The 21797-nt window shown below is 52.2% G+C and overlaps 2 protein-coding genes, 1 long non-coding RNA gene and 13 other non-coding genes across 20 annotated transcripts in view; all 16 read right to left on the minus strand.

Moving 5' to 3' along the window:
- The window catches only part of PIP4K2B (phosphatidylinositol-5-phosphate 4-kinase type 2 beta), a 25991-nt gene extending 25447 nt beyond the window's left edge, over positions 1-544 (minus strand). For all 3 annotated transcript variants that reach the window (XM_050911603.1, XM_050911602.1, XM_050911601.1), the window contains exon 1: positions 368-544. In XM_050911603.1, coding sequence (XP_050767560.1) covers positions 368-544 — 177 coding nt within the window. The remainder of the gene's footprint in view (positions 1-367) is intronic.
- Positions 545-1474: 930 nt separating this feature from the next.
- CWC25 (CWC25 spliceosome associated protein homolog) lies at positions 1475-15318 on the minus strand. Of its 3 annotated transcripts, XR_007767741.1 has the most exons (11): positions 8477-8511; positions 7949-8121; positions 7485-7721; positions 6698-6767; positions 6040-6167; positions 5733-5802; positions 5051-5241; positions 4373-4459; positions 3615-3776; positions 2172-2341; positions 1475-1715 (listed from the first exon to the last, which is right to left on the minus strand). XR_007767741.1 is itself a non-coding variant. In XM_050911643.1 (10 exons), exons 1-10 carry the CDS (start codon positions 15299-15301, stop codon positions 2227-2229), a joined length of 1251 nt encoding a protein of 416 aa, XP_050767600.1. In that variant the 5' UTR covers positions 15302-15318; the 3' UTR covers positions 1475-2226. The 3 variants fall into 3 exon arrangements, 2 of the variants coding, with proteins under 2 accessions (XP_050767600.1, XP_050767599.1); XM_050911643.1 differs by lacking the exon at positions 8477-8511 and adding an exon at positions 15284-15318 and having other exon boundaries at positions 1475-2341; XM_050911642.1 differs by having other exon boundaries at positions 1475-2341.
- On the minus strand, positions 10019-10090 carry TRNAC-GCA (transfer RNA cysteine (anticodon GCA)). Its single transcript has one exon. It is a non-coding gene; the product is annotated as a tRNA-Cys (tRNA).
- Positions 10475-10546, minus strand: TRNAC-GCA (transfer RNA cysteine (anticodon GCA)). Its single transcript has one exon. It is a non-coding gene; the product is annotated as a tRNA-Cys (tRNA).
- On the minus strand, positions 10979-11050 carry TRNAC-GCA (transfer RNA cysteine (anticodon GCA)). The gene has a single exon. It is a non-coding gene; the product is annotated as a tRNA-Cys (tRNA).
- TRNAC-GCA (transfer RNA cysteine (anticodon GCA)) lies at positions 11434-11504 on the minus strand. Its single transcript has one exon. It is a non-coding gene; the product is annotated as a tRNA-Cys (tRNA).
- Positions 11861-11932, minus strand: TRNAC-GCA (transfer RNA cysteine (anticodon GCA)). Its single transcript has one exon. It is a non-coding gene; the product is annotated as a tRNA-Cys (tRNA).
- On the minus strand, positions 12376-12447 carry TRNAC-GCA (transfer RNA cysteine (anticodon GCA)). The gene has a single exon. It is a non-coding gene; the product is annotated as a tRNA-Cys (tRNA).
- TRNAC-GCA (transfer RNA cysteine (anticodon GCA)) lies at positions 12727-12798 on the minus strand. The gene has a single exon. It is a non-coding gene; the product is annotated as a tRNA-Cys (tRNA).
- LOC127026415 (uncharacterized) lies at positions 13226-14940 on the minus strand. The gene is made up of 4 exons (XR_007767742.1): positions 14792-14940; positions 14160-14379; positions 13854-13950; positions 13226-13592 (listed from the first exon to the last, which is right to left on the minus strand). It is a non-coding gene; the product is annotated as an uncharacterized LOC127026415 (long non-coding RNA).
- Positions 15319-16824: 1506 nt separating the features above from the next.
- On the minus strand, positions 16825-16896 carry TRNAC-GCA (transfer RNA cysteine (anticodon GCA)). The gene has a single exon. It is a non-coding gene; the product is annotated as a tRNA-Cys (tRNA).
- Positions 16897-18097: 1201 nt separating this feature from the next.
- Positions 18098-18169, minus strand: TRNAC-GCA (transfer RNA cysteine (anticodon GCA)). The gene has a single exon. It is a non-coding gene; the product is annotated as a tRNA-Cys (tRNA).
- Positions 18170-18553: 384 nt separating this feature from the next.
- On the minus strand, positions 18554-18625 carry TRNAC-GCA (transfer RNA cysteine (anticodon GCA)). The gene has a single exon. It is a non-coding gene; the product is annotated as a tRNA-Cys (tRNA).
- Positions 18626-18977: 352 nt separating this feature from the next.
- On the minus strand, positions 18978-19049 carry TRNAC-GCA (transfer RNA cysteine (anticodon GCA)). Its single transcript has one exon. It is a non-coding gene; the product is annotated as a tRNA-Cys (tRNA).
- A 443-nt stretch (positions 19050-19492) lies between these two features.
- TRNAC-GCA (transfer RNA cysteine (anticodon GCA)) lies at positions 19493-19564 on the minus strand. The gene has a single exon. It is a non-coding gene; the product is annotated as a tRNA-Cys (tRNA).
- Positions 19565-19843: 279 nt separating this feature from the next.
- On the minus strand, positions 19844-19915 carry TRNAC-GCA (transfer RNA cysteine (anticodon GCA)). The gene has a single exon. It is a non-coding gene; the product is annotated as a tRNA-Cys (tRNA).
- Positions 19916-21797: the final 1882 nt, after the last annotated feature.

The following is a 21797-nucleotide window of genomic DNA, read 5'->3' on the forward strand; positions in this document are numbered from 1 at the left end:
AGGAGGATGAGCCCGACTCCGGGGTGCCCTGGGAGTGGGAATCCAGGGAAGGACCCGGATTAGGGATCGGATGCCAGGGGGAGGGAAGGCTGCGATTTAGGGGGAAAGTGGGTGTGGGGGACAGGGCCCGATCCGGGGAGCGAGGGCCCTGGTCTGAGTGGGGCGGGAAAAGGCCCTGCCTGAGGGAGAGAGGGGAAGGGCCGATCCGGGGGGGGGGGCGGGACGGGGGACGAGGGCGCTCGCTGAGGGGAAAGGTCCGGAATGAGGGGATGAGGGCCCCGTCCCGAGGGGCTGGGGAGGGCCCGGACCCGGGGGAGGAGGGCCGCGGCTGAGGGGGCGGGAAGGGCCCGCTGCGGGCCGCGCTCACCGTGTGGTTGGCCCCCCACATGAGGACGCTGAGCAGCGGCTCCGAGGCCCGGAACAGCTTCACCTTCTGGCACACGAAGTGTTTCTTCTTGGTCTTGGTCTTGCTGGCGCTGAGGGCCGAGCCCAGAGCCGCCCCGACGCCCCCCGCCGACGAGCCCCCCGCGCAGTTCGAGGCCATGGCGGACCCGGACCGGTAGCGGCACCGGGAGCCGGACCGAACCCCCTCCCCCGGGCTCCCCCCTACCAGCACCTCCGCATGGTTCCGCCCGGCCCGGCACACGCCCCCTCCCCCCTCACCTAGTGGTACCGCCCGCCCCTGTCAGCCCCTGCCCGTTGGTCCGGCCCGGCCCGTTATCTTCCTCCTCACCGCCCCCCCGCCGCTGCTGCAGTGGTTCCGTCCCCGCCTCCCCTGCCCCCCCCCCCGCCCCGCGGTGGTTCGCTCCACCGCTGAGGAGGAGCCGCCACGGCCGGCCGAGCCCGCTCCGGCCCCGCTCTGAGGAGGCGCCAAGATGGCGGAGGGCTGAGGAGGTGGGGAGCGGGAGGTACCATGTCCTCGCCGAGGAGGGGGAGCCTCGGATGCTAAGGAGTGGGAGCGCGGCGCTGGCCGCTGGCTCGCTCCGACTCAACCTGCGGCAGGAACGGGGAGAACCGCAGCACGGCTTGGGCTGAGAGAGGGAACAACGGGAAGGGTTGGACGGAGGGAGAGGGAAAGGGGAAAGAAAGCGTCCTTCCCTCCTCCTCTTCCCGGAGATGGTCTCACCCGGTTGGCGTGACGTACCCGCCCACGCCCCTCCCCGTTCTGAACGGGCCAATAAGCAGCGAGGCGCCTGGAATTATGAATGGACTGCTACACACGTCACAGGCCGCCGTTTAAAGGGCGAGGAGAGGGGCCGGGGCTGCGCGGGGACCCCCCCCCCCCGGAGCCCACCGGGCCCGGCGGCACCGGGGCCGGGTCCTGCGGGCTGGAGCGAGTCAGGCGCTCGGATAAACCCGCAAAGGGGCTGCTACCGCCAGCTACGGCCTCCCGGACCCTCACAGAACCTTCCCTTTGACAGGGAAGTTTACCCCTGCCCCTCCCACCCCAGAAGCCACAAAGAACATTTAAAAATGACAGTAAAGTTTCTTAATTCTTAAAAAAAAAAAGAAAAAATCTACACTGCTGTACATATACACATTACTTACATTACAAAATCCCAGAGAAATATTTGCTGTATCAGCTATGTTCTGCTCGTTTCCTTTCCCTTCGAAGCAGCTTCCTTTGGGTGAAACACCATTCAAATCGGTGAGCAATCAAATAACGGCTACGGATATTTTGCAGACTGGTCTAACATCACCCTCCAAACCCACACCTGAAATGGTGACAGTATTGAACAGGATTTTGTCCGTTACTCGTGTAGCTTTATGAAATTCCATGAAATTAACTCACACGTGAATTTGTTCTGCTCCGATTTTTAAGGACTAACAAAAATAGGTCTTTTGCTCTGTCATATAAAGAGCTCGGACAATCTGCCCAATGTAGAAAGCAGTTACCACCCGGCATAATTTGGTAATAACAATATACAAAAATGATACCAGTCAAGGTGGAGAGAGAAGGAAAAGATCTGGCCATACATTAAAAATAGAATACAAAGGCTCACGAGTTCTCCAGCAAAGGTTTGCTTGCAAGGTCATACTCATTACAAATGTATTCACAATGCCAGAAGTCCAGAACGCGCTGTGGGCTGCAGCACAGAAATCCAGCGCCTCTTTGGGAGACGGGAACGGTTCCTGTAGAGAGCAGTGAGTCTGTGCTGGAGGTCTCTCACCTTTGGGAATAAGTGTCCATTTAACTTCTGCACAGGAGCAGAGGAAGAACAAGTTTCATCTCTGCATAAAGTTTTTTTCCAAGGCAGCGGGAGTTCTCTGAAGAGAGTGGATATTGCGTTTCACCCGATCTTCTAGGGTGGAAGTAGATGCACTCTCTAGTTTTAAGCGACTGCAGAGAATTGAACCAAAGAAAGATATCAGAATCTCTTTCCCAACATTACACCATTTCTAGCAGGATTTACCATCCCCAAGTCACCTACCTAAATTAATCTAACATAGAAAACAGCAAATTATTTCCTATTAAAGTCTGCGCTGAAAGAACCGAATACCTTTTAGTCTGGCTTGGAACAGGTTCAATGCCTTATTTAAGGTCAGTGCTCAGAAATATATTTTCAGTAGCTCTCAAGTCTCCTCTGTCTTCCAAATATAACTAACTGTTAATTACAAATGCATCCGTCACAGGGGAGTTGGTTGCTTTCTGTGAAGCAAACGAGGGAAAAGCAATGCGTTCCTGAACGGAGGGCAGCGGTCCTCTGGGAGCCCGAATGCCAGAGCTCATGCTGTAAATGACTACGTTAGCTACAGGAGAGAGAAGGGATCCTTGTGACCACTCGCTTTCTTTTACTACTTCAGATCACACTGCTGTGCTTTTCTGAATGATCTCCTCGTGCCCATCTCCCTCTTCAAACAACGTGCCGGTAAACGCAAGGTTTGTTAGCTCGACCAGTTGCTTCTGCACAGGGAAACACACAAAAATCTCTCTCCACAAGAGATTTTGCTCATGGAGAAGATCTATTGTGTTTTTAAGCCACCCTTATGTGATCCCAGCTCTGGACAGCTTCAGGAATTAAGTATACGTTCTCCTCTGATTAATTTATAGAGCCTGGAGAATACTATGCTGCAGCAACTCCAAAATACATAACACTGCCACAGGATCTTTCTTACACACCACTGCACTTTCTGGAAGGCCTTGTGCCACTCCAATTTCCTTTGCCTGCCACGTGCACAAGGGATGGCAAGTTACCACCTGTGTTTAGAAATGGTCTTATTTCTTGTTGAGCACAGGTTTCAGTCCCACAAGCTCTTGGCACACAGACTCCCAGTGGACTTGCAGGCCTAAAACTGTTGCAAGCTCCTAAAACCAGAGAACTTTTAAATATCGGCACGTAAAATGCTACCAGGCATTTCTACAGGTTGGCAAAAAATAACTGATTACCGGTTTCCGAGTCTGACTACCAAGGCCATCATAGAAATAGTTATCTTTTGGGTTAAGAAGAGAATTTGGGAACAGCAGATGTCATTAATTCTACTGTACAACACTTTAGAGACAGATCTTATACCATAATCTGAAACATCTCAAACATTGAGGCCATCACTCGCTCCTCAGAAGCTGTGGTCTGTATTTCCCTTGAATGAAAAAGCAGATAATAAAAGACACTCACTTGAAGAACTTCCCATCTCGGGAGTCGAGTTTCTCCAGTTCTCGCTCCAGCTCCTCCTCCTTTCGGTGTTTCCTGAGGTTGTTTGCTCTCTCCTCTTCCCGCCACTTGGCATTTTCCATCATTTCCTGGCGTTTACGCTCTAGTTCCTCTGGAGAGATCTTTCTATTTGTTCAGAAAACACCACTGCTGTGCATCAATAGCACGCTGGGCCCCACCTCCCTCTTGCTTTCCATTCTTTAAGATAATTTACAATCCCCAAAATTAGGGGTGTTTAACATGGTTTTTTCTTTGGTAGCCAATCAGCAAAGCTTGTAAGTACACGTCTAAATGTTCTGCTTTACCACGCTTCTAGCAAGAGTCTGTTTTCTCCCTCTTTTCAGCCTTCTTGTTTTTAATTGACTGGTAAGATGATGCTGTCAAGGTCTTATCTTCCTGATGACAGTGAAACAGAATGCTTCTAACTAACAGTCCAGGGGACAAACACTGACTTCACTTTACTGCCTGGCACAGTGATGCGAGACACATGGAGAACCAGCAACCACGTGAATTGGTTTGGGAAGCTGTCCGAGGTGTTAACTAACAATCAAGCTCAAGAGCACCAAACCGAGCACTTCAGGACTCTCTGTCTGACTTTCTGGACATTCAATCCAATCTACTTTAGTTAACAGAATAAAATTTGGTTCACAGATTACACCCAGCCGTTTCACAATCACCAGGGCAACTGCCATCCAAAAGCACAGGGACAAGATCTTGCTTACCTTGTGTAACCCGGAGTATGCTGTCGTCGATAGCTCTTTTTAGGTGAAGGGCTTCTAGCTCTCCCTTTCTCCTCCCGATTGCTATGTCTGTAACCCAGAAATACCCTCTTTTTAGTACAGATGAACATACATTATCACACCTCTAAGCTTTCCCTGGATTTTTTGTATACATTCTGAAACCGAGACGTCTCCCATAACTGCAGGACTGTTACCTGTCCACTTTGAAAACAAATTCTAATGACTCTTAATACACTGTAAACTTCCATCTGTTTTTACTCAGTTTTAATTATTTCATCAGCAAACAATAAATATCTGGTACTTGATTTTATCAGCATTTAGCAAAGATAATTCAACAATTATAAATACAAATATAAATTAAAGAGAATTGGTAGCCCAAATAAAGGACAGTCACAAGCAATACCTAAAGAGTGTACCTAGGAAAAGGGTGTCCCAAATGAAGAATGCAATTGCAGACAGCATGTCCCCTCCAGGAGCTAACCTGTGTGCTTCTGCACTCTTGCACAACTGCACAGCTCCTGCCTTTACACCCAGAACCGAGCAATAATGCGGCCAGAACACTAAAGTGGTAGAAGGAGAGTGAATAAGAGGGATTTTGATTCTAGAGAACTCCCCCACCAGCAGCCCTAGGTTTACATTATGCAGGTTAGTCACACTCACTGTTTACTGTGTCTGGAAGGAGATCTTGACCCCCTGCATCCAGATTGTTCTGAATTCTTCTTGCTAGAGCGTCTCTGAGGAGAGCGGGACTGGCTCCTGGACCTGGAGCGATCCCGGTGCTTGTGGGGGGCCCTCTCCTGGCCGGCAGCTGGAGAGCTCCGAGACCTGTGGCTCTGGTCAGAGTCTCTAACCTGGAATTCAAAAGCATCTTTCAGGAGAGACGTCTTGTAAGAGCACGCCAACAACGTAAGGCCACAGAGGGGACCTCAGACTGGGCTAAGTGCAGGAAGGAGCATACATTGTGGTTTGCGTTTGTTTATCTCACTTCCTAGGTTCTTATTAACACCTGTGTCTAAAAAGATTATTTCCGTGTGATATTCAGTAAGCTAAACTACCAAGACAGTCAAGCAGAGTATTTGAACAGATGGGTAACTCTGTGAAGAGAAACTAAATAACGCTTAACTTGACTTCAGAGCAGACAAAAGTCCTACTAGAATCTGAACGACTTTAGTTTCAAGGCTTAGATGGCTCCAAATTGAATCTGAACTTTATTATACCATGTCCCCGCCATAATTCTCTTCTAGCCAGTGAAGCAGTCTCACAACAAACTGCCAAAACTCTTCCTCTTCCCTAACCCAGGGCACTTGCTACTGAAAGAGCTGTGCGAAACACACGTACTTACTTGTAAGCCATATCCCGGGACTTTGGAAGGAGCAGGTTTCCAGGAGGAACTGTTCATCCTCTTCTGAGACCTAAAGAGAAAACAGAATAGTACTTTTGAAGCAGATAAAATTCAAGAATTTTTTTTTAACATTAAAATGTCATAAAAATAATGATGCAAAAACAATAAAGTAACAATACAAAAACATTGAGGCCAATTAATTAGCATTAATTAGAAAGATAAGACTCAAAAGAGAGGATTTGAAAGAGACATGAAAAACAGATAATCAGGAAACAACGTATTTTTACTATAAAACCTCAAAACATACTTATTTTTGCTTCGCTCCTCTTCACTGCTGTCACTTTCACTGCTAGAACTGCGACGTCGATGTTTCTTGTGCTTCTTCTTTTTCTCTTTCTTCTTCTTTTTCTCTTTTTTATCTAAACTGTTTTGCAACTATAAAGCAAGACACCATTTCATTAGTAATAATTACTGTCTCTACACTTGGGCAGTCAGTATCACAAGGCAAAGTAACAGAGTTCTCTGTGGAAAGGTTCCTGGAACAAAACCTAAACCATTTAACAAGGTCCTCTCTCAAAACTAAAGAGCTTAATGGAGTCTTCCCTAGTGTCAGTTTGGTATTAGTACATGTCAAATCCTATGTCTGCAATCACTCTGTAGTACTAAATCAACAATTAATCGCTAGCTAAAAAAAAAAACCCCGAACACCAGAAGAGCAAGAAGAGCAAAATAACACTGAATTTGAAAGGAAGAGAAATTAATTCCTGCTGAGAGACTGATAAGGAACCCTGTTCCATTATATCAGGATTATAGAAAGCTGAATTTATTCTGTTTTTCTGTGAAAGAGTCAGGAAACAGAACTCAGCTCCTCATCCTAAATGATACTAATTTTGACCTATGATCCTCTCCTCGGTTCACTGTATTCTGTGCTTTGAGTCTGTAAAGGAACACTGAGATACACCTACCAATTCTTTGATTTTCTTCATTTTAACAGGATTATTCAAAACTTCTCTCTTCTTTTCCTCCTCCCTCTTTCTAAAGCAGAAAAAAAATTTAATATTTTCAAACAACTGAAAATATCATATTTTCATGAAAGATACCAATCAAGTGCAAGCTCTAAAAACACATAAAGCAGGAAAACAGGCACGTTTTGTACATTCAGCAAAACAGATCCAACGGAGAAGGAGTCTGTCCTTTTCTTCTCCACTTAAGAGTGCAACTAGTAGGGTTAACAAAAATTTGTTCTGTTACCATCAATCTGCCTAAAACGCTAATAAATGCCTGAACTCTCAGAGCAGACCAGATATAGTCACATCCACATAAAAGGGTGAGCTAAGCTGGTAGAGACGAATCAATGTGGAATAACAATCTTTGCATTTCTATCTGTTTACCAACTTACAGCTAGATGATCTATATGATGATCACCAGCTCGTTCAGATGACAAAACCGTAGATTTGAAATCAAGTCAGCAAAATTATCCAAAAGCAGCAAACTGACTCAAATACATTATTTGACCTTATGCTGCTGTGTCTAGAACACACAACCAAAATCCTACTAGTCATTTAAGTGGCCGGTGACCTCTCTGCGGCCAGGACTGCCACCTACAGCCTAGAGCTCACAAACAGGCAGCCGGAGCTTTGAGAAACAGACACGATAGCAGTCTCTACAAAGATAAATAAGACAGCTCTTAGTGAGTTGTTAATATTGATGCTTTGCCTCATCTACTGCTGCTTTCAGCTCCACATTTAGTACCTTATCATGAAAAGTGGATCTTCCCGGATTTTGTTTGCCATATCTAGGACAGAATTGGCACCCGTCTTGGCAAAAATGGAGCCTGGGAGAAGTCCTGTCTCATTGGAACAGCCTGCATCCTTGTCTTCTGTCTTCTCAAAGACATATTTGTCCACAGGGCGACCCATAAGATATTCCTCTCTGTTCACCATGCCTCCAGGACCCTGGTACATCCACTCCAACTTCTCTTCTCTTTTCCTATTGCAAACAAGACCATCTTATTTGCCTTCTCAGAGTTCTAAAGTTACATTTTAAGGCACTGGCTTATGAAGGTGAGTGGAATCGTTTTAGCATGAGAGACATTAAACCAAGGGCTCTCTCAGAGGCACTGGGAGCACCCGTATCACCTCACCAGGCAGTGCTCGCCACCAGAGGATGGCCAGGGCTGGTAACCACCGGTCTGGGGGGCACCAGCACCACCTCACCTGACGGTGCCCATGTCCTCAGCGTATCGCTGCATCTCCTCACGCGCTCGCTCCTCCTGCAGCTCCCGCTGCAGCTCCTCGATCTTCTTCCGCTCGGCCTCATGTTTCTGCTCGGCTTTCCACACCTTCTCCACATTGCGCAGGGTCTGGGGGTGCCAGCTCTTCTTCAGGTTCTGCACGAGGGGGGACACCGGACCGCCACCGTTAACAAACGGCCGCCTTCCCGCGCCGGTGGCCACGGGGAAGGGCCCCAACAGAACCGCGCTCGCCCCCACCCCTTCCGCTGCCACCGTCGACGCCCGGACAACGGGACACGCTCGTTCCCACCCCACCGACACCCGCTGGCACCGACGGCCCCGCTGCCAGGGGCGGCGGACGGCCGCAGGACCCGGCCATCCCGCGCGTCCCGGGACCCTTGCCCGCCTGCCAGCCAGCCCGAGCCCAGGCCGGGACCCGCAGCCCCGGCGAAGACCCGCGGCCCCTCCCGGCTCCCCCCGGGCCCGGGCCCGGGCCCGGGCCCCTCCTCACCAGGTCGCCTCCCCCCATCGCGGCGCTCAGGCGAACGCTTCCCCCGCGGCTACCGGGCCTCCACGTGCGTCATCGCGACGCGACGCCGCCCGCGCCTCTTGGGCGCGGCGCGGCTCAGAGCCGTCACTTCCGCCGCGGCGCTGAGGGCAGCCGGCAAGATGGCGGGCGGAGGCGGCGGATCCAGAGCGGGGCACAGCCGGCCCCGCGGCGCCTGCCAGCGCCGTTCGCTAGGGAAAAAGGAAAGACTGAAAGCACTAGCGAGAACTCCCCAGGTAAAGGAGCCCGTTGAGCGGCGTGCAGTGCACGGAGCTCCCCTGTCCCTGCGGGTGCGGTGTCCCAAGCGCCGCCGGTCCCGTAAGGACACGGCCTGCTGTAGTCCTGAGCGGGCCTGCAGGTTGGTTTCTTTCCTTTCCCACATCAGTGGCCGATAGCCCGAGGGGTGTAGCCCGAATTCGGATGCCCCTGTGCAAAAGCAGAGCAGAGGTTTCAGCCACATCCAGCTGGAGGCCTCTGGTGTGTGTGAAGGGGGATCTGGGTGAGCTGAACACAGCCCCGCTGCTGTTGGGAGGTTTGGGTCCACGCTGGCTCAGCAGAGGAAAAGCACTACCTCCAAAGTACCGACGGTGGGAGCGTAAGGTTCACGGTTAGACTCGATGATCTGAAGGTTCTTTCCCAGCCTAAATGATTCTATGTCCACACTATTCTACTGTGCTTGCAAAACAAGCGGTTTATTTTTATTTTGCACTGGAATTAAGACAAGATTTGTGCACGTTTCAAATGAGGTTAGTAGAAGCAATGCCAAAGAAGTGCGTAGGAATTAGGGTTAGTAATCTGAAGAGAACATAACTCACAGGGCAAGTTCGTCAGGGTGTTATAATTACAGTAATGTGCGGAATGTCTGTTCCTGTGGCTCCCTGTGTTTAGGGCGAAACTGCTCATGCAGAGCCACGTTTCCAGAGCCCTGTGGGCTTCTGTTGCCTCTGGCGGCGGCCCGGGGCAGGGGTTAGAACCGGTGACCTCCCGGTTCCTAGCCCGGCACGTTGCCCCTGAGCCATCTCTTCCCGCCAAACACCCCCGCCCCGGGCAGCCCCGCGCCGGGGGCGTAGCTCAGGGGTAGAGCGTCCGACTGCGGGGGCCGAGGTGGAGAGATCGAGCCCCGGGGCGGGGGGCGGACAGCCATCCCCGTCAGCTCAGCAACCCAACCACAGAGTGATCTATACATCACAGCCCCAGCTCCCGCCAGCAAACATTTCAGCAGAGATCCCCACTTCTAGAAAGGGCATTAGCCTTGCTGTTTGCTGTTTAAATTAATGGTAATTACTCAAACAGGAAAAACTAGACCAGTAGCACCTCTCTTGAGCCAGCTTATTTGTGCGTACGTGCGGTATTCAGGAGAAGAGAGGGAGAAATGTCAGCGTCTGATTTCATGCTAGGCCAGAGACCATCAAGTGATTCCCAAGACCTCAGAGGGGTAAAAAAGTCCCTCCCTAGTCTGTCTGTGAGGAGATTCTGGAAGAAGGAAGGCTGAAAAAGCAGCTAAAGAGGGGGCACCTGGAGTTGAACCAGGGACCTCTTGATCTGCAGTCAAATGCTCTACCACTGAGCTATACCCCCTTGGCACAGCACCTTCCCAAGCAGGTTTTAAAAACATTCCTACAGAGAGACAACTTTCTGGGTCCACTGTTAGACTCCTTCACTCAACAGGCCCCCTGGGCACCTTCATCTGCCTGCCAAACGCCGTACAGGGAGTTAAATGTCATAAATTATGATCACTGCAGAGAATTCAGAACAGAGACATGTACACACAGACAGCGAGAAGTTTCTCACATACTGCACAAGCCCTGCACTTTCCTAATGGTCAGGGCCTCAGTACCTGGAGGAATGGAGCTCAGAAAGCAGCCTTCACTGCCCAGCACAAGCTCCCAAGACCCAAGAAGAGCTCTCCATCCTCTTTCTGTGAGAAATGTTGGCAAAAGGAAGGTGGAAGGAGAAGAACAGAGGGGGCACCTGGAGTTGAACCAGGGACCTCTTGATCTGCAGTCAAATGCTCTACCACTGAGCTATACCCCCCTGGGTCAGCACTTGTACAAGGAGCCATAAAAAACTTAATATATAGCTCAGGTTTTATGTCCACTGGTTACATTGTGCCATAGGACAGCACCCTCTCTTGCAGGCTCATGTACAAGCAAAAATGTGCACAGAAAGTTACTGCAGGCAATCTGGACACAAATACACACAGACAGGGTCTAATCAGGCACACAAACTAGATCCCCAGCGGCGTCCTCATTGATCAAAACAACTACTACTGGGGCCAAGCACTGCACATTGTGTCTTTGCCTTGTCACTGGCACAGCTATTGATTTTAGCAGGAAGTGTTCAGTCGAGTGTTCAGTATCTTGACTACTGAAATTCAGAGACCTGCCGTCTGTGCACAGCACAAGCACAGCGGATCAAAAACTGAGGAATGCTCCTCGTACTTTTCCCTGGAAAAATCCCAACCAAAGGGGGCACCTGGAGTTGAACCAGGGACCTCTTGATCTGCAGTCAAATGCTCTACCACTGAGCTATACCCCCTTGGCACAGCACCTTCCCAAGCAGATTTTAAAAACAGTCCTACAGAGAGACAACTTTCTGGGCCCACTGCTAGACTCCTTCACTCAACAGCCCCCTGGGCACCTTCATCTGCCTGCCAAAGGCTGTACAGGGAGTTAAATGTCATAAATTATGATCACTGCAGAGAATTCAGAACAGAGACATGTACACACAGACAGCGAGAAGTTTCTCACATACTGCACAAGCCCTGCACTTTCCTAATGGTCAGGGCCTCAGTACCTGGAGGAATGGAGCTCAGAAAGCAGCCTTCACTGCCCAGCACAAGCTCCCAAGACCCAAGAAGAGCTCTCCATCCTCTTTCTGTGAGAAATGTTGGCAAAAGGAAGGTGGAAGGAGAAGAACAGAGGGGGCACCTGGAGTTGAACCAGGACCTCTTGATCTGCAGTCAAATGCTCTACCACTGAGCTATACCCCCTTGGCACAGCACCTTCCCAAGCAGGTTTTAAAAACAGTCCTACAGAGAGACAACTTGCTGGGTCCACTGTTAGACTCCTTTACTCGACAGCCCCCTGGGCACCTCATCTGCCTGCCAAAGGCCTCACAGAGAATTACTACAGAGAAACAGAGACAACTACACACAGACAGCGAGAAGTTTCTCACATACTGCGCAAGCCCTGCACTTTCCTAATGGTCAGGGCCTCAGTACCTGGAGGAATGGAGCTCAGAAAGCAGCCTTCACTGCCCAGCACAAGCTCCCAAGACCCAAGAAGAGCTCTCCATCCTCTTTCTGTGAGAAATGTTGGCAAAAGGAAGGTGGAAGGAGAAGAACAGAGGGGGCACCTGGAGTTGAACCAGGGACCTCTTGATCTGCAGTCAAATGCTCTACCACTGAGCTATACCCCTGCGCACACACACATCTACCTGTCAACTCACCAACAAAACAACACTTAAAGGGTGTTCTTCCCCAATGTCTGACCTCTCTCTTCCACAGGAATCAAATCCTGCTGCACAAATCACAAGACTGAAATGCGACAGCACCAAAGACATTGCCTCACTGCGCTCCGACATGGGACACAGACACCGCCTCTGTTCTTCCTTCACCAGGTGACCTTGACCCAGTTCCTCTCCATCCCTCTCTCGGCTCCCTCGCCCAGTCGCAGTCTGTTCTCTTTCAGTAGACCGTACCTTGACACAGCAACCGCCTCAGCGTCTGTGACATTTTCCCTGGGCTGTCCGGCTCCGACTGTAACGTGAAAAAGAATTCATTGGAGAGGAAGCTGAGCTGATCTTACCAGGTAGCCTTCCAGTGAAGAAACGCCCCAAAATCCCAAGAAAAAGGGGACTGGGAGGGGCACCCGGAGTTGAACCGGGGACCTCTTGATCTGCAGTCAAATGCTCTACCACTGAGCTATACCCCCTGCGCACACACACCTGCCCAGCAGAAATCTCCCTCTTAATTACTATCACAGCAAAGCCCTGCAAATTAATCCCAGGACAAAAAACAGCTTCTCACGGAATACTCATCTCTCTCCTCACAAGCAGCCCACTGAGAGTCCTCTTCTCCTGGGGGAATCCCCTTCTTCACCTCTGGCCAGCACCCGATCAAACCGAGGACGGAGCCTGCAGACGGTCTGGGCAAAAACATTGAAAGAGCGGCCTCCAAACCAACGTTTTCCGGATGAAAAGAAGGAAAAGGGAGGGGGCACCCGGATTTGAACCGGGGACCTCTTGATCTGCAGTCAAATGCTCTGCCCCTGAGCCATACCCCCACCCCTGCACCCCTCCCGGCTACGGCTCCTTGCCGGCAGCGACCAGGCGGCTCGGCTGCATTCCACCGCCAGCGCTTGCCGCACCTGCAGCGCTGCCTCTCACGCACCACACACCTCCCGTTACCCTTCCTTCTCCCTGAAACCCCACCCCACCTCTCTCACCACACTTACAAACAGGCTCCTGGACGCCACGCTAAGCAATTCCCAGTCCTCTCTCTCTAAAACATCCCGTCACGGAGAACAAACAAACAAACGCTTCGAAACACCGACTTCCCAACACCCACGAAGGCCTGCGCCTCTCTCTGGTCTCGCAGTGGGCCCTGCCAGCAGACAGCACACCAGCCTCGCACAGGAATTACCTGCCACGACACCTCCCACGCTGCCCACAGCCTCTCCGTCTTCCCCAGCTGGCTGCCCAGGAGCAAGGGACAAGGAAAAACAAACACCCAAAGCGTTTCGTCCAGCTATCATGCCGTGCCCTGCCTTGGAAAAAGCCTGCACAAATCAAAAATCCACCACAAGCTGTTAAAATAGATCAGGGGAGAACACCTTTATTTTCCTGGTGGTTCCTTACTCATAAGCAGGTCTCTGCACCTCTCCCCAGGTCTGAGGAACAGCTCCTTCATCACCAGCGGACTGGAAAGATGGCCACCTCTCGGAAGGAAAGAAAGGGATCGACTTCAGCCGCAGGTCTGGAGTGCTGCGGTGACAGCCACAGCGCCCGTCGTACCCTTCCAGGGGCTCCGTGTCTGCTGGGAAGAAGCCACGACCACTCGCCTGCTCCGTGGAACGGCCTGTAGAAAGAGAGCTGCCCTCAGTCCGTGTAAGCCCTTTTCCAAGCTTCCCCTCCCCAGCTGCTGCCAGCACACAGCTCCCGATTATCCAGTAGGAATGTCCGAGAAACAATTTTTAGGCCACAATATTTTGCGGATTCACGTTGGTTAGGCCAAACAGCTGTTTAAAAACATCCAGATTCAATTTTACGTGAGCGTTTCTCAAGCAAAGCATTTGACTCCAGATAACGCCATCTGACGAGCTGCGAGAAGGACACGTACCTGCACCTCCCAAACTCCTGTTCAGGTACCTCTGTTCCGCCTCACAGCTATGGAATGAATCCACTCTGCAGCCCTCCCTGCATGTGCGACCGCAGTGCTGCAAGAAAGAGAGGAAGAACAAAAATCGAGCACTGAAACAGGCTTCAGTAGCGGGGCTAGGAGAAATCATGCAGGAGCTGGAGGAAAAGCGCACATTTTGGAGGAGAGGCAGATTTTTGTGCCCCGTTGCAAACTGTTCTAAAATTCTAAAGCAATTTGGAACAGGGCTGTACAGAGAAATAAGCCTGAAAGCTGGTTTTTCCTTACTCAAGTGCGCAGCAGTGCAGATCCTGCTTCCGTACAAGCATCTTCAGCAGCAGAAAAGAAAGAAGTAAAGAAGATGTGGAGACAGGAGTCATTAAATCTCGCGGGACAACCACACTTTACAATCCCTGGTCCATCCACTCCGACTTCTCTTTCCCTATTGCAGACGAGAGCGTTTTATTTCCCATCACAGACTTCTAAAGTTGCAGTTTAAGTCACTAGCCTGTGAAGGTGAGAAACATCAAACACACATTTCCATATAAATGCAAACATTTTAGCAGCAGAGACATTCAACTCTTAACCCCTGGCAAGAGAATTGTTTGGGTTTTTTTTAACACGAACTTACGTGTCACAGCTACAGAAAAACGCAGCTGATATTTAACTTAATGAAACAAAGGATTAAATTATAAGCCTCTCCTAACATCACTCTTCTACATAAACGGTATCACGTGACCAACGGGCTAATTGCAGTTTACAGTCCGTTATTAGCAGAGCCACGACAGTTACAAACACAGCCCCAAGCAAGTTTAAAGAAAGCTTCCCTACGCACAACAACCTCCGGGCAGAACAAAGCAACAACGCTGGGAAGACAACCGCCTTCCTCGGGGGCACCGGGAGCCCCCGCACCCCCTCACCGGACGGTGCCCGTGTCCTCAGCGTATCGCTCCCGCTGCGGCTCCTCCATCTTCTTCCGCTCGGCCTCATGCTTCTGCTCGGCTTTCCACACCTTCTCCACATTGCGCAGGGTCTGGGGGTGCCAGCTCTTCTTCAGGTTCTGCACGAGGGGGGACACCGGACCGCCACCGTTAACAAACGGCCGCCTTCCCGCGCCGGTGGCCACGGGGAAGGGCCCCAACAGAGCCGCGCTCGCCCCCACCCCTTCCGCTGCCACCGTCGACGCCCGGACAACGGGACACGCTCGTTCCCACCCCACCGACACCCGCTGGCACCGACGGCCCCGCTGCCAGGGGCGGCGGACGGCCGCAGGACCCGGCCATCCCGCGCGTCCCGGGCCCCTTGCCCGCCTGCCAGCCAGCCCGACCCCAGGCCGGGACCCGCAGCCCCGGCGAAGACCCGCGGCCCCTCCCGGCCCGGCCGGCTCCCCCCGGGCCCGGGCCCCTCCTCACCAGGTCGCCTCCCCCCATCGCGGCGCTCAGGCGAACGCTTCCCCCGCGGCTACCGGGCCTCCACGTGCGTCATCGCGACGCGACGCCGCCCGCGCCTCTTGGGCGCGGCGCGGCTCAGAGCCGTCACTTCCGCCGCGGCGCTGAAGGGAGCCGGCAAGATGGCGGGCGGAGGCGGCGGATCCAGAGCGGGGCACAGCCGGCCCCGCGGCGCCTGCCAGCGCCGTTCGGTAGGGGAAAAGGAAAGACTGAAAGCACTAGAGAGAACTCCCCAGGTAAAGGAGCCCGTTGAGCGGCGTGCAGTGCACGGAGCTTCCCTGTCCCTGCGGGTGCGGTGTCCCAAGCGCCGCCGGTCCCGTAAGGACACGGCCTGCTGTAGTCCTGAGCGGGCCTGCAGGTTAGTTTCTTTCCTTTCCCACATCAGTGGCCGATAGCCCGAGGGGTGTAGCCCGAATTCGGATGCCCCTGTGCAAAAGCAGAGCAGAGGTTTCAGCCACATCCAGCTGGAGGCCTCTGGTGTGTGTGAAGGGGGGATCTGGGTGAGCTGAACACAGCCCCGCTGCTGTTGGGAGGTTTAGGTCCACGCTGGCTCAGCAGAGGAGAAGCACTACCTCCAAAGTACCCGACGGTGGGAGCGTAAGGTTCACAGTTAGACTCGATGATCTGAAGGTTCTTTCCCAGCCTAAATGATTCTATGTCCACACTATTCTACTGTGCTTGCAAAACAAGCGGTTTATTTTTATTTTGCACTGGAATTAAGACAAGATTTGTGCACGTTTCAAATGAGGTTAGTAGAAGCAATGCCAAAGAAGTGCGTAGGAATTAGGGTTAGTAATCTGAAGAGAACATAACTCACGGGGCAAGTTCGTCAGGGTGTTATAATTACAGTAATGTGCGGAATGTCTGTTCCTGTGGCTCCCTGTGTTTAGGGCGAAACTGCTCATGCAGAGCCACGTTTCCAGAGCCCTGTGGGCTTCTGTTGCCTCTGGCGGCGGCCCGGGGCGGGGTTAGAACCAGTGACCTCCCGGTTCCCAGTCCGGCACGTTGCCCCTGAGCCATCTCTTCCCGCCAAACACCGCCCCCCGGGCAGCCCCGCGCCGGGGGCGTAGCTCAGGGGTAGAGCGTCCGACTGCGGGGGCCGAGGTGGAGAGATCGAGCCCCGGGGCGGGGGCGGACAGCCATCCCCGTCAGCTCAGCAACCCAACCACAGAGTGATCTATACATCACAGCCCCAGCTCCCGCCAGCAAGCATTTCAGCAGAGATCCCCACTTCTAGAAAGGGCATTAGCCTTGCTGTTTGCTGTTTAAATTAATGGTAATTACTCAAACAGGAAAAACTAGACCAGTAGCACCTCTCTTGAGCCAGCTTATTTGTGCGTACGTGCGGTATTCAGGAGAAGAGAGGGAGAAATGTCAGCGTCTGATTTCATGCTAGGCCAAAGACCATCAAGTGATTCCCAAGACCTCAGAGGGGTAAAAAAGTCCCTCCCTAGTCTGTCTGTGAGGAGATTCTGGAATAAGGAAGGGTGAAAAAGCAGCTAAAGAGGGGGCACCTGGAGTTGAACCAGGGACCTCTTGATCTGCAGTCAAATGCTCTACCACTGAGCTATACCCCTTGGCACAGCACCTTCCCAAGCAGGTTTTAAAAACATTCCTACAGAGAGACAACTTTCTGGGTCCACTGTTAGACTCCTTCACTCAACAGGCCCCCTGGGCACCTTCATCTGCCTGCCAAATGCCGTACAGGAGTTAAATTCATAAATGATCACTGCAGAGAATCAGAACAGAGACAACTACACACAGACAGGGAAGTTTACTCACATACAGTGCACAAGCCCAGCACTTTCCTAATGGTCAGGGCCTCAGTACCTGGAGGAATGGAGCTCAGAAAGCAGCCTTCACTGCCCAGCACAAGCTCCCAAGACCCAAGAACAGCTCTCCATCCTCTTTCTGTGAGAGCAAATGAGCTTGAGCAAATAAGAGCTAACTGCGCACACAACATGTAACTAAAAAAAAAACAAAGGGTGCCCCAACTCTGACCTCTCCTCCACAGGAATCAAATCCTGCTGAAAATCACAAGACTGAACGCGACAGCACCAAGACATTGCCCACTGCGCTCCGCACGGACACAGACACCGCCTCTCCTTCACCAGGACCTGCCCCCTCCCCCCTCTCCCCCCGCCCAGTCGCATCTGTCTCTTCAGTAACCGTACCTGACACAGCAAGCCTCAGCGTCTTTGACACCCTGCTGCCGGCTCCGACTGTACGTGAAAAGAATTCATTGGAGGAGGCTAGCTGATCTTACCAGGAGCTTCCAGTGAAGAAACGCCAAAATCCCAAAAAAAACTGGAGGGGCACCGAGTTGAACGGGATCTGATCTGCATCAAATGCTCTACATGAGCTATATGTCAGCATGTACAAGGAGATAAAAAACTTTCTTTTATGTCCACTGGTTACATTGTGCCATAGGACAGCACCCTCTCTTGCAGGCTCATGTACAAGCAAAAATGTGCACAGAAAGTTACTGCAGGCAATCTGGACAGAAATACACACAGACAGGGTCTAATCAGGCACACAAACTAGATCCCCAGCGGCTCCTCATTGATCAAAACAACTACTACCAGGGCCAAGCACTGCACATTGTGTCTTTGCCTTGTTACTGGCACAGCTATTGATTTTAGCAGGAAGTGTTCAGTCGAGTGTTCAGTATCTTGACTACTGAAATTCAGAGACCTGCCGTCTGTGCACAGCACAAGCACAGCGGATCAAAAACTGAGGAATGCTCCTCGTACTTTTCCCTGGAAAAATCCCAACCAAAGGGGGCACCTGGAGTTGAACCAGGGACCTCTTGATCTGCAGTCAAATGCTCTACCACTGAGCTATACCCCCTTGGCACAGCACCTTCCCAAGCAGATTTTAAAAACAGTCCTACAGAGAGACAACTTTCTGGGCCCACTGCTAGACTCTCTTACTCGACAGCCCGCTGGGCACCTTCATCTGCCTGCCAAAGGCTGTACAGGGAGTTAAATGTCATAAATTATGATCACTGCACAGAATTCAGAACAGAGACATGTACACACAGACAGGGAAGTACTTACTCACACAGTGCACAAGCCCTGCACTTTCCTAATGGTCAGGGCCTCAGTACCTGGAGGAATGGAGCTCAGAAAGCAGCCTTCACTGCCCAGCACAAGCTCCCAAGACCCAAGAAGAGCTCTCCATCCTCTTTCTGTGACAGACATTGGCAAAAGGAAGGTGGAAGGCAAAGAAGAGAGGGGGCACCTGGAGTTGAACCAGGGACCTCTTGATCTGCAGTCAAATGCTCTACCACTGAGCTATACCCCCTTAGCACAGCACCTGCCCAAGCAGGTTTTAAAAACAGTCCTACAGAGAGACAACTTTCTGGGCCCACTGTAGACTCCTTTACTCGACAGCCCCCTGGGCACCTCATCTGCCTGCCAAAGGCCTCACAGAGAATTACTACAGAGAAACAGAGACAACTACACACAGACAGCGAGAAGTTTCTCACATACTGCACAAGCCCTGCACTTTCCTAATGCTCAGGGCCTCAGTACCTGGAGGAATGGAGCTCAGAAAGCAGCCTTCACTGCCCAGCACAAGCTCCCAAGACCCAAGAAGAGCTCTCCGTCCTCCTTCTGTGAGAAATGTTGGCAAAAGGAAGGTGGAAGGAGAAGAGAGGGGGCACCTGGAGTTGAACCAGGGACCTCTTGATCTGCAGTCAAATGCTCTACCACTGAGCTATACCCCCTGCGCACACACCCCCACACCTGTCAACTCACCAACAAAACAACACTTAAAGGTGTTCTTCCCCAATCTCTGACCTCTCTCTTCCACAGGAATCAAATCCTGCTGCACAAATCGCAAGACTGAAACGCGACAGCACCAAAGACATTGCCTCACTGCGCTCCGACACGGGACACAGACACCGCCTCTGTTCTTCCTTCACCAGGTGACCTTGACCCAGTTCCTCTCCATCCCTCTCTCGGCTCCCTCGCCCAGTCGCAGTCTGTTCTCTTTCAGTAGACCGTACCTTGACACAGCAACCGCCTCAGCGTCTTTGACATTTTCCCCGGCTGTCTGGCTCCGACTGTAACGTGAAAAAGAATTCATAGGAGAGGAAGCTGAGCTGATCTTACCAGGTAGCCTTCCAGTGAAGAAACGCCCCAAAATCCCAAGAAAAAGGGGACTGGGAGGGGGCACCCGGAGTTGAACCGGGGACCTCTTGATCTGCAGTCAAATGCTCTACCACTGAGCTATACCCCCTGCGCGCACACACCTGCCCAGCAGAAATCTCCCTCTTAATTACTATCACAGCAAAGCCCTGCAAATTAATCCCAGGACAAAAAACAGCTTCTCACGGAATACTCATCTCTCTCCTCACAAGCAGCCCACTGAGAGTCCTCTTCTCCTGGGGGAATCCCCTTCTTCACCTCTGGCCAGCACCCGATCAAACCGAGGACGGAGCCTGCAGACGGTCTGGGCAAAAACATTGAAAGAGCGGCCTCCAAACCAACGTTTTCCGGATGAAAAGAAGGAAAAGGGAGGGGGCACCCGGATTTGAACCGGGGACCTCTTGATCTGCAGTCAAATGCTCTGCCCCTGAGCCATACCCCCACCCCTGCACCCCTCCCGGCTACGGCTCCTTGCCGGCAGTGACCAGGCGGCTCGGCTGCATTCCACCGCCAGCGCTTGCCGCACCTGCAGCGCTGCCTCTCACGCACCACACACCTCCCGCTACCCTTCCTTTTCCCTGAAACCCCACCCCACCTCTCTCACCACACTTACAAACAGGCTCCTGGACGCCACGCTAAGCAATTCCGAGTCCTCTCTCTCTAAAACATCCCGTCACGGAGAACAAACAAACAAACGCTTCGAAACACCGACTTCCCAACACCCACGAAGGCCTGCGCCTCTCTCTGGTCTCGCGGCGGGCCCTGCCAGCAGACAGCACACCAGCCTCGCACAGGAATTACCTGCCACGACACCTCCCACGCTGCCCACGGCCTCTCCGTCTTCCCCAGCTGGCTGCCCAGGAGCAGGGGACAAGGAAAAACAAACACCCAAAGCGTTTTGTCCAGCTATCGTGCCGTGCCCTGCCTTGGAAAAAGCCTGCACAAATCAAAAATCCACCACAAGCTGTTAAAATAGATCAGGGGAGAACACCTTTATTTTCCTGGTGGTTCCTTACTCATAAGCAGGTCTCTGCACCTCTCCCCAGGTCTGAGGAACAGCTCCTTCATCACCAGCGGACTGGAAAGATGGCCACCTCTCGGAAAGAAAGGGATCGACTTCAGCCGCAGGTCTGGAGTGCTGCGGTGACAGCCAGAGCGCCCGTCGTACCCTTCCAGGGGCTCCGGGTCTGCTGGGAAGAAGCCACGACCGCTCGCCTGCTCCGTGGAACGGCCTGTAGAAAGAGAGCTGCCCTCAGTCCGTGTAAGCCCTTTTCCAAGCTTCCCCTCCCCAGCTGCTGCCAGCACACAGCTCCCGATTATCCAGTAGGAATGTCTGAGAACATTTTTAGGCCACAATATTTTGCGGATTCACGTTGGTTAGGCCAAACAGCTGTTTAAAAACACCACCACTTTACAAACGACGGCAAGACCCTGGTGCTCTTCTCCATTATCTTTGTTCGTCCTACAACATCCCTGAGGCTTTGCTCCCTTCACCACCCCCTTCCTCCACTATAACCTCTCTGCGCTGAAAGCATCAGGAATAGCACAAAAGCATCAGAAATCTCTGAGCAAAGGGAAAAGCGAAGCATGTTGTGGGAACAGCTTCGTGCCAGGGCAGATGGAGGCAAGCCCAACCGCACCAGGGGCTGCCTGCGGTAGGAGTTGTAGCCAGTCCTGGGAGCAGCACCCCGTTACCTGCCCCGTGGCCCACAGCAACACGCGTGCTGGGGTCAAGCTGGGTGTTACAGGGCACCAGGGCCACGATATCCAGGACAAAGTCACCCCTATTTTCACTTGCAAGCCCACGTACAAGGCAGCCTCCCTACCCCTCCAGTGGCCCTTGCTCAGGAGGGCCAGAAAACAAGCTGACCTGCAGTTCGCATCCAAATACATTCCCTTCTCTGCTTCAGCCAGAGAGGGACAACAGGAAAACCACAAGCAACTTGACATAGCACAAGGAGCTTTTGCACAGACATACCTTCCAACTCTGATCTTGAAGCCTTTCAGCTGATCTTGAGAGTTCAGATCACCCCTTCTACTTGCAATTAGCAATCAATGCCCTCAGGGCCTGTTTCGCCACTGATGGAGGGTTTAGCAGCAGACGCCTCAGCCAGCAGCGGTGGGCTTGATGTGTCCTTGCAAATATTCAGCAAGGTCTAAGAAACATTCTTCAGAGCCCGCTGTCCGCAATAAACTCTGCAGCTCAGGGTACAGACCAGCTTCAGGCGGTATTTCCCCCCTGACAGAGAATCAGACCAGTATCTCTAAGCAGTTAAATTGCCCATTCTGGAAGAAAATTCCAGACCTACAATTTTGAGAGCCCC

This window comes from Gymnogyps californianus, chromosome 28, assembly GCF_018139145.2.
Source record: "Gymnogyps californianus isolate 813 chromosome 28, ASM1813914v2, whole genome shotgun sequence".
Lineage (NCBI taxonomy): Eukaryota > Metazoa > Chordata > Aves > Accipitriformes > Cathartidae > Gymnogyps > Gymnogyps californianus.